General features: G+C 39.9%; 1 protein-coding gene across 3 annotated transcripts in view; it reads left to right on the top strand.

Annotated features, from left to right (window-relative positions):
* The first annotated feature begins 7,004 nt into the window (after window positions 1–7,004).
* ctdspla (CTD (carboxy-terminal domain, RNA polymerase II, polypeptide A) small phosphatase-like a) overlaps window positions 7,005–11,157 on the top strand; it is a 36,737-nt gene continuing 32,584 nt past the window's right edge. The window contains exon 1 of one of the 3 annotated variants that reach the window (XM_074622410.1): window positions 7,005–7,130. In XM_074622410.1, the coding sequence (XP_074478511.1) occupies window positions 7,085–7,130 (46 nt within the window). In that variant the 5' untranslated portion in view covers window positions 7,005–7,084. Of the gene's footprint in view, window positions 7,613–11,157 lie in introns of all 3 variants that reach the window. The other 2 variants (XM_074622411.1, XM_074622409.1) reach the window with 2 other exon arrangements.

The raw sequence follows: 11,157 nt of genomic DNA, 5'->3' as shown, positions 1-11,157 counted from the left end.
CTTTCAGCTAATAATAGTTATTAATGCTGCAGGTTTTGCTGGATTTCTGATTGCTTTCTCTTTTCCTTGCACCTTGCAAGTCAGTGAAGTTTTACCAAAACACCTTCTCTTCTTCTGCATTTCAATGTTTCAAATAACACATGTGTGATAACCTCCTAATCAGCTCTATTTGGACAGTCATTCTGCAGGCAATGACCTGATGTTTGAATTTCTTTTTCAAAGCAGCACCACCTCAGAGAACTAGCCTTATGTAGTTCAACTTCTTTTAAACACTCCTCTTGAGCATCTTCTAACACGGCTGAGGAATAAAGAATGAGGTACATTTGTTTAGATCCTCTTTGTTCCTCCAGAGTCTTGTGATGTTTGGATTAAAGAGCAGGAAAGCAGATTTTAATACAAACCTCACGTAAACCCTCAGGTATCGTTGAATCCCCACAAATAATCTATCCTGTGATATCTGCTCTGCCTGACTCCTCTACCAGAGTTGCCTCTTTGTGAAGACGAGGAGTCCCACGAGATAAATCCCAGAACGCTTCCCGTATCCCCAATGGGCTCAAATCTCATCATCTCAGCCTTATTAAAACCTGTCCTGATTTTACAGAGCAAAGACGAGATGTGACCTTTCACTGTTTTTCAATCATTTTGAATGTCCCTCATTGATGGAAAGATTTCCTGACATTTGATTGATGATGGCTGGTTTCTCAAGGTCTTTTCAGTCCGTTCTTGCTCTGTCGAAACAGGAGTGTTGGAGTCTGTTCGTGTGTTGCTTGAAATCAGCCAGGTGGTCGTGTTGGGTTGTTGACTCGTTGTTGAATTTCATTATTTACACCTGTGTCTTTCCTACTGTGACATCAAAATGCCTAAAATCTGGATACACATGCACATTTTCTGATCTTTTATCCTTTAGTTAAGGTGCTTTGATTCAGAAATGTTATATGCCCAGTGCTGCCTCTGTTTGAAGAGGCATTGCACATATTATGGTTTATTTCTATCTAAAGAATGAGAGCAATCAAATGTAAAATAAAAGAATGGACAAGGTGAAATCAGCAGCAGCAGCAGAAGCAGAAGCATCAATTGAATGAAAATGAAACAGCGAGTCCTCTTCTCCTTCTTTTAATGTCACATCTACATAAAATGCCTGTAAGGAGACGTCTCATGCAGCATCATGGTGATGACATGATCGTGATTATGAATGCATATTATGAGGTAGGGATTAACTACTGAACATAATATGCATGATATATGTTATGTAATCTTTCTAAATGCGTCCACATTACAGATACGGTTCTTTGAATACAGCTTCTAGACAGTTATCATCTATCCCACAAGGTGGCACTACAGGCAAACTTATGGTTTTACAGCTGCAAATTCTACATGTCCAATTACAGTGTTTTATAGATCATTTTGCTCATCATATTAAACATTTTGAACACATTTTGACAGTAAGAGAATAGTTGGGCATGTGGTTTTAATCTGCAAAATATCCGGCGTCTATTAGAAGGTATTTGTACCGTCTAGATATTACAGAAGAGGAAAAATACATAACTTTATGCCTATTTTAATGTTTTTCTATTATAATCTTTTATTGTTTCTGTCTTTTAATTTGTGTCCAAGCCTTTTGAAAGTGAGATTCCAGGTATTAAACTGGTGTAATAGAAAATAGTCTATGATATCAAATGATATCACAGTTAAACAACAAACATCTTGTAATAATGAAAGAGGAGTTTTCTGCTCAAAACACACAAAAAAAGGCTTTTATTACAAATGTATTGCATCACATTGTATGACATCTGGACAGAAGACTCTCTTCCATTCCTGTACTATACCGTGTCCCTGAAGATCATGGGTGGATTATAAGACAATGGGCCCCTGGACACAGACCGCTCCTACAAGACACACAGACTTAATAGTTTTTTAGCCTCTTTTTGTTGTTGTTATTTTGTGTCTCTGTAGTCGATACGCATCTCTCTAAGTGTCACTTTGTGGTCATTTTTTGTATCTTTGTGGTTGTTATCTGTCTCTATGTGGCGGTTTTGCATCTCTCGTCATTTTGAGTCTCTTTATAGTTGCTTTGTGTCTCTTTGTGGTCATTTTTTGTCTCCTTGTGGTTGTTTTGAGTCTCTTGGTAGTCATTTTGCATATCTTTGTAGTTGTTTTGTGTTTCTCTGTAGTCATTTTGAGTCTGTTTGTTGTTGCTTTGTGTCTCTTTGTGGTCATTTTTTGTCTCCTTGTGGTTGTTTTGAGTCTCTTGGTAGTCATTTTGCATATCTTTGTAGTTGTTTTGTGTTTCTCTGTAGTCATTTTGAGTCTGTTTGTTGTTGCTTTGTGTCTCTTTGTGGTCATTTTTTGTCTCCTTGTGGTTGTTTTGAGTCTCTTGGTAGTCATTTTGCATATCTTTGTAGTTGTTTTGTGTTTCTCTGTAGTCATTTTGAGTCTGTTTGTTGTTGCTTTGTGTCTCTTTGTAGTTATTTTGAGTCTGCTGTGGTTGTTTTGCCCCTTTGTGTAGTTGTTTCGTGTCTTTTTGTAGTCATTTTGAATCTCTTTGTACTTGCTTTGTGCCTGTTTGTGGTTGTTTTGTGTCTCTTTGTAGTTTTTTTTGTATCTCTTTGTAGCCATTTTCTGTTTCTTTGTGATCATTTGAGTCCCTTCCTGGTTGGTACGTGTCTCTTTGAGTGACATTTTATAGGTGAAGGCCAGGGGGGCCCCTGTCACGCTGGGCCCCTGGGCCTGTTCCTGGTTTACCCGTTCAGTAATCCATCCATGTTACACCATGTCCTTGTTTATGTGGGGTGGACCTCGAAGGCTCAACATCTTTTGGAAACAAAGTGAAAGGGACCCATGCAGAGAGAGGATTATGATATTCCAATTCCTCACTGAACTACACCCACGTTCATAAAACATTCAAGGACCCCGCAGTCTGACAGCACACCAGATGTACTGGAAGGTGGTGAAAAAGATCATCTGTGTCTTATCAAAGTTAATATCAAGACCATATTCATTTTAATTATTCATCAACAGAAATACATGGCTCGAGGGAGAGAGAAATGTCAGAGGCCAACAATGTTTGATGCCAATGATCAAGAAGTGATTACTCCACTGTTTAGCCTTGTTTCTAAATGTAGTATTGGTTCATTATGTGTGGGTTATTCTTTGACTCTCACCACTCCCTTTACCAACAAGAGGGTGAGGACGTGTTTGTGCCCTGCAGCTGTGATTTTTCAAGAACGATTATCTGCATCCCCAATAAGCTCTTAAGCGCTGTGTTGTTTCTTGACTGTTGTTTCCTGCTACTCCAGGGTTTCATTAAACTGAATGTTTTTAATATATAACCAACCTTGATATCACATTTTGCATGTAAGAGATCACACAACTGAGAGAGTGAACAACTGCATCTAATATTTATACGATGAACCAGAAAAGTACTCGCAGATTCAAGTCATTGTGGTAAAACTTTTTTAAGTTGTAACTAATGACTTTATTAATGCATTTATCAGTGCTTTATAGGTCAACCATCAGCTTTTGGGTTGCCAGGTTGTATAAACATTCTGTAGCAGGTGTTAATCCCCTTGCAGGAAACCTAATTGACAGTGTTGTTGATTTTTTTTTGCCAATAGGGGGCAGTGAAAACAAGCTGTGAACACAAAACTGACATATCACCTTTTACGTTTATATAGCTGTTGCCTACATACACATATAAAGAACATGAAGCAACATTAGCGCTTATTTGGAGTCGTGTTTCTGGCCACCTGATGTATTTAAGTACAATATTCACCCTCTTTTGGCTCTGTTTTGATCTCCACCAACTCCTGAGGGAAATATCTGTCTCTTTAGCTGCTAAATGCTCCGCTGTGTTCACCAGAAAGTCGCTAACTTTGTAACCCTCATTGTGGTTTTAGCCTTTTTGCTATGGCCGAAAATGATGCTATGAGAGTTAAAGTAAAGTTGTGAACTAGAAATCCAAAACAATCAGCTGAAAGATGCTAAAAAAATAAAATGAAATGCAAATTTGGTTGATAAAGCACTGTGGGTTTGTCCCATAAAAACATTGATTATTGTTGCTTTAAATTCATCAGGAAGATGACTTAACTTTAGGGAAAAATAGCGGAGAATGTGGACAGAAATCCATTTATTAACAACTTCATAACAGGTGTACGTACAGACTTCATGGATATGTAATAGAATACCAACATTTCTAACATCATGCAGAGGGATTTTTCACAATCTGGCAACCCACAAGTTAATTAATGGCTTATAACTGATCTATAAAGCACTAGTAAATTATTTACGAACCAATGATAAAGACATTGGTTACAACTTTATAAAGAGCGACTTTACAGACACTCTTATAGTTTTTAAGCCCACACAGTCTGATTGAAATCTGATAATTATTATCAATGATGCACATGCACTGATCGATCTTTGTGCAAGTTAATCAACTGGCTCTGACACAGAAATGTTTGCTGCAAAACTCTGAATTTAGTTTCTCTTTCGTTCAGTCTATTTTAAGTAACCAAGCTGTGGTTACATACGGGCTCTGCGTCATCACATTTCAAGTAGCAGACACAGTAACCTGAGACCGATTGTCAAGTGCTGACAAGTGATTGTGATTGTGCAAAGTGTCTCAGGGACCTGTGTTGTGGTGTCAATTGTACGCATGCATTATTGTAAACATCAGGGCAGAGGCACTGACCCACATGGAGAGCATCATGTCGGCTGGCAGATTACGTACTAATTATGAGCAGCATCAACAGATGACAGTCTGCACTTACTGCTGTTTTGCTCCCGTCCATATGCCATCACACCGTACACTCGTCTCTCAGGCGGGGTCACTTAGGGCTGCGTGGGCCTCAACTCCATTAGAGTGACAGCGAAGGTGAAGAGGGACGAACACTCAGACGCGTCACTGCTGGCAACGCACCAGAAAACCACTTTATCTCCCTTGTTGTTATTCCACGGTCCACTGAGGCTGAAATAGCATGAATAATGTTTGTTTATCAGTGCAGGTGGACGGTGGAGGTCTGCGGAGAACAGGTGGATGTCAGATCAAAAGATGGGGAACATGATGTAAATAATAGATTTTACACAGACTGTATGAAGTCTTCTGGGGCTCTGGAGGAGCTTTAGTCTGAGATAATAACCCTGATGATGTCATTGTGATGTCATCAGGGTTACCTCAGCTTGGGCTCGGAGAGTATTTATTTTTTTAACCGAAAACCTGCGTTATGGAGTCATTTACCTGTAAGCCTCAGATAAAAAAAGATGCTCTTTGAATTTGAATTTGAGGGCTGCACGGTGGTGCAGTGGTTAGCACTGGCGCCTCACAGCTAGAGGGTTGCAGGTTCGAATCCGGCTTGGGACCCTTCTGTGTGGAGTTGCATGTTAGCGTGTTAGCGTGGGTTTTCTCCGGGTACTCCGGTTTCCTCCCACAGTTCAAAGACATGCAGGTTAGGTTAATTGTGGACTCTAAATTGCCCGTAGGTGTGAATGTGAGCGTGAATGGTTTGTCTGTCTCTATGTGTCGGCCCTGCGATGGACTGGCGACCTGTCCAGGGTGTACCCCAATGTCGGCTGGGATCGGCTCCAGCCCCCCCCCCGCGACCCCTAACGGGATAAGCGGTTGCAGATGGATGGATGGATGGCTCTTTGAATTGTGGGAAATGTAGTATCAAGCATTTTTTTGAGGATATCTCGCATCTGCTACACAGATTTGTATTAATGATTAATACAGTGTGCTGACTTGACTATGACTTGCCCTAAACTGCATGTGATTATCATAAAGTGGGCATGTCTGTAAAGGGGAGACTCGTGGGTACCCATAGAACCCATGGTCCATTGGTACCAACCATGGTTGATGCCAGTATCTTCACTCTAGCTTTAAAACTGAGGCCGCTACAACCTAAAAATGTGTTAATGCGTTAAATAAATTAGTGGCGTTAAAACAAATTTGCGTTTATACATACACCTGCTTGTAGATGTGTTGGTCCGTAGCCACCATTGAGGACCCCAAGGTCACGTCCTCTGTATTGTTCTAGAATATATGATCATTTTAAATCTGGATTTAGATATTTCTTTTAGTCAAAATCCTTCAGGTGGACTGTTTAGGGCCAGAAATGTTTATTAAAATCATCTTGGCATTTGGGGGAAGGCTTTGAAACAGCATTAAGTCAATCATACAAAGAGATTAAATTATTTATATTATTTTTATATTTCAGGGTGGGTGGGGTTGATGGACTCTTGATTTCTAAAATCCTGGTTGTCAGAAAATTTATTTCTTGTGCAAATGAACTAACTGTGGTAATTAAATATTTATTTTTTAATGTTTGGATGCATCTGTAAAAATATTCTCAAGGAAATGTGAAATAATTTCCTGTAAATCTGCACTGCTTTAATGATAAGAATGAATACCAGTGAGTGTGTGGGCTTTGAAACAGAATTAAATCAATCATACAGGGAGACAATTTATTATTATTATTATTAATTTTGTTGTTTTTTTAATTTATTTTTATTTTTTAGAAAATGTATTTATTTTTCTGGTTGTCAGAAAATATATTTCCTTTGCAAATTAATTAAATATTTTTTTTAATGTTTGGATGCATCTGTAAACATATTCTCAAGTAAATGTGAAATAATTTCCTGTAAATCTTTGATGATAAAGATGAATCCCATCTAACATACAGTGAGCGGTGGGCTTTGAAACATAATTAAAACAATCATACAGGGAGATCATTTTATTATTATTATTATTGTTGTTGTTGTTTTTAAATTTTATTTATTTATTTATTTTTATTTTTATTTTTTAGGGTGGGTGGGGTTGGTGGACTCTTGACCTGAGTATTTCTAAAATCCTGGTTGTCAGAAAATGTATTTCCTTTGCAAATTAACAAACTATGTTAATAAAATATATTTTCAAGACATTTTATATGTTTGCAAGCAGATATAATAATTCCCTGTAAATCTGCACTAAACCCTATAAAGACTGAATAATCCCATCTAACAGTGAGTGAGTGGTGGGCTGGACTAAGCACAGCAGGATAATAGAAATACTGAAGAAGGCGTGTTGTTGTTGTAGTGAGCTTTGCTTTGCATGGATGGCCCTGTGGCAGCAGCAGGAGGACGGTCGCCATCTCTGGGTAAACACTGTGACCGTATCACGCAGTTGATATATAGTAGTGTGTGTGTGGAGCTGGAGACTGGAGAGCAGGAGTACAGCCTTACAGTAGCAGCAGCAGCAGCAGCAGGAGTGGTGCTACAGTATGCTGCCTGCAACAGCAGCAGGACACACACGACTTCTTCGATGCAGGACTGACGCTTTGTTTGTCTCCTGCACATCGGATGTTTTTGGACGCTTATTTCCTCTCGCTTGATATTCCGTCTTTGTTGTTTTTTGTGCGCTCCAAAGGGGGAAATGCATGCATGCATCGAATAAAATGGGATTTTAATGGTGCAGCCAGCAGGAGACTGTAGTGCGCCTCTTTGGTAATGTTTGCCAAGGAATAAAACGGTGTAGCCGAAAAGGTGCGTTAACATCTCGTTTCCATGGACAACACGTCCATAATAACACAGGTTGCAAATCCCAAAGAGGAGGAGAGCATTTCTTCAAGTCAAGATAAAGGTAAGACACACACACACACACACACAGCATTTTAATTCTAATAATATAATAATAATAATGCTCGGTTGCCAGATCTGATCTCTGCAGCCCTCAGTGTGCAGAGAGGATTCAGGGCTCAACAGCAGAGTATCGACGGAAAAAAACCTCCATTGTTCAGCTGAAGCAACATTAAGAGCCAGCAGCTCTCAGCCAGCCTGTCAATATACATATATAGATACAACCTGTCATGTTTGGAGGTGTAACTTTAATGCTGGGGGCTTTATTTTGAGCTTTTAAACCAGAACCCACATTTAAAATGTTGGACATTTTGTATACTTATTGTATGTGTGTTTGTGAGTGAGCTGGGTTTACTACAGGGGGCGGGTACTCATACACTCATTTTCCCTTTTGCACACTGGCGACATATCCCTGCATGCATCACTGGCACTGTACAATGCCTGGTAGGGTATACTACCAATAACACCACCACCACCAATAATAGTAATCAGGGGTCAAATCAACAGTTTGGCTCTTGTGCATGAAGAAAAACACCAATTTCTGATATGTATTATTGTGCACATGGATCATCAATGTTGCAGTGTACACATTTATGAGTCCAAAAGTCAGATACACAAATATATTTTTGCATATTTTGTAGAATAAAACCAACTCACTGAGAGATGGAAATGTTGTGCCTCTAGTCTACAGTAAAAAACTAGGGATGCAACAATCTGACTTTTTCAGTCCCGATACGGATAACGATACCTGGTTTTTCGGTATCGGCCGATACCGAGCACCAATCTGATACCAGTGTTTAATTAATGAGCTGTATGCCTCACTGTGTGGAGGTCACTGGGATCATTCTTCAGGCTTGATTTAAACATTGTTTTCCTAACTTTGTAAAACAAAATGTAACAAATAAATACATAGATATAAATTCATTGAATTGTTCTTAATTATTAAAATGATAAATCATACACCAGCAATTTGGTAAAAAATCTTCAAAATTACCAAAATGTTTATTTATTTGTTAAAATGATAAATTGTGCACGAGCAATTTGGTAAAAAATCTTCAAAATTAACGGGAATTACAATTGAGGTGTAAACCTTTTTAATGCAGCAACGAATTGCTCAATACTTAAACAGGAACTTAAATTACAGTATACAGTATAATGTGAATAGAATATAAACATAAAATTGAATTTAATAGATCGGCCCCATTGTGACCGATATCCGATCCAGCTATTTGAGTCAGTATCGGCCTGATATCCAATCCAGTATCAGTATCGGTGCATCCGTATAAAAACCTGTATTGTTTATCATCAGCTCCTCTGTACAGTGCATGATAATAAAAAACAATCATCATCATATAACCTACGATGTATGTTTACATGATCAGAACTTCCCCTTCCAGATGTGTAAAAAGAAAAAGTGCCTGAAAACAACAGCTCAACAGCTGCTCCGCAGATTACAGCGGCTGAACGAAAACACATTTTCTCTCTGTTGTTTTGCGCAAGAGTCGCCACTTTCACCATGTGGTGATGACATCAACGACAAATCCCCCTCATGAGTCAGGAGCTTTCCAGTTTTCATTAACTTTGAGGATAGTCTGTGCAGAGGCCAGTCACACTTTTTTTTATTGGTGCCCAGCAGCTCACAAGAAGATCAGGCTGTGGAGGAGTGTACACACACACACACACACACACACACACTCACACAAACACACACACGTAGGATACACCGGTGTACACGGGAGATCGCAGCAGGAGGGCGTGGTTGTTCAGAGCTCGGGGTCTTGACATTCCCCCACCAGCACCCATCTTACTGAGCCACAGGGTGCCTGGAAGCCAGAGGGACCACGACTTCCTGCTACACCCCGTGCTCTGTTAGAGTAAAGGTCACCTTCGTCTGAGCAACACTGACATACATGAACCACTCGGTCATGAAATGAAGATCTGGACTTGTTTGCTTTGATAAGTAATCGGAGGCTTTATTTTCACTCATTCACTTCATCTTCTTTGCTTGAAACTACTCCAGGACTGACCTGCCAGCCGATTAGACTGCTGTCAGGCTATTAAATAGGCGTCATCAGTCGCTATAAGCACCATAGATGTGGGTCAATAGGTGCCCACTACACCCACTAGTAGGTTTAATCATCTGTTCACATACGACCGTAGTAATTACTACGGTCGTATGTGAACAGATGATTAAACTGTCATAATTATTATGACAGGAGCAGAAGCGGAAGTCGCTGTAGTATAGACAGCGTGAAACTCCATAAGGACATAATGGATGGGATGCAAAAAACGCAGGGTTTTCACCCAGGAGACCGGAGTTTGCATCCCGTGTGAAACCAACAATGTGTAGTTGTCTTTGTGTTTGTAGTTATTTTAACCCAAAACACAATGTTGCCTGATTCCTAAACCTAAAGAAGCCTTTTTGTTTATCTTCAAAATGTGACCTTTCATTCAGTTTTATAACATATTAGAACAGGTCGCTTTTAAGTTTCACTTTCCCTTTTACAATGTAGTAGGTGTAGTAGGCCCCTGTGGTGCTTATAGTGACTGATAACGCCTATTTAATGGTCTGGTCCGAATCGGGTGGACCTGCAGGATCATGGTGGCCAGATCAATTGGGATTTATTTTCCCTCATCAGCTTCCTCTAATCTTTTGGTGCCGCCTTGATAATTAAAACCCATCATAAACAAATCAATGAAAACAACCACTAACAGCAAATATTCACTGACTGAAGCATCATCGAGGAAGTGCTGTTTTTAGCACTTTCTTTTCTTTATAATCGCTCGCACAGAATTCCCACACTTTCTTGTCAGCAACATCCTGCTCGTCTTGAACAGTAAATCCCGGATGACATGTTGGAATCCGACAATTAATCTGACGGGATAAAATCCAGGGTCAGTCGCTGACCAGGGAGGACACGACACTCAAACGGCTGCTGTGACACACAAAGTCTCACCAGGGAGCTTCCTGAATGGACACCCTGCCCTTCACTACCGGCTCTGTCAAAGCAGACAACAAAACAGCGCTTGTTGTGCAGGACAGTTCCTCTGTGACCTGCTGGGGCTGCACTGAAGCCACAAATGATCACACACACACTCACATGCTGAATATTTCAGAGCACGGGCCGGCTATTTTCAGAGTCCTATCAGTTTCATTCCAAGCAAAGACGTAGTAACTCATTAGAGCCGTTTGGTCAGGTGGAGAATATATCTTTATGCATTATGGATTATGTTAAATGAGGTGAGGGTTGGAATCATAATGTGGGTGGTTTCTTTCTTCAGGCTGTGCTGGATGTGAGCTTTATCAGATGGATAATTGTCACCTTCAGACTATTTTTTGTATCATTATGTCGGTTTTTTCTGAGATAAAACAGCAATGTTGTACTAAATTAAGGCCAGATACTTCACAGGATCCAGCAGTGTTTCTTCTCTCCAAACCCAAATGAGGCTTTTCATTTGGCAGACGTTTACTTTTCAGGATCTGATGCAATGCAATGTAATGGGCAGACTCTGTCTCACTCCGCAAGTCATCGAGGCTCCGCTCTGATA

The sequence above is a fragment of the Sebastes fasciatus genome, chromosome 21, assembly GCF_043250625.1.
Source record: "Sebastes fasciatus isolate fSebFas1 chromosome 21, fSebFas1.pri, whole genome shotgun sequence".
Classification (NCBI taxonomy): Eukaryota; Metazoa; Chordata; class Actinopteri; order Perciformes; family Sebastidae; genus Sebastes; species Sebastes fasciatus.
This window is presented reverse-complemented; position numbering and strand designations above follow the sequence as displayed.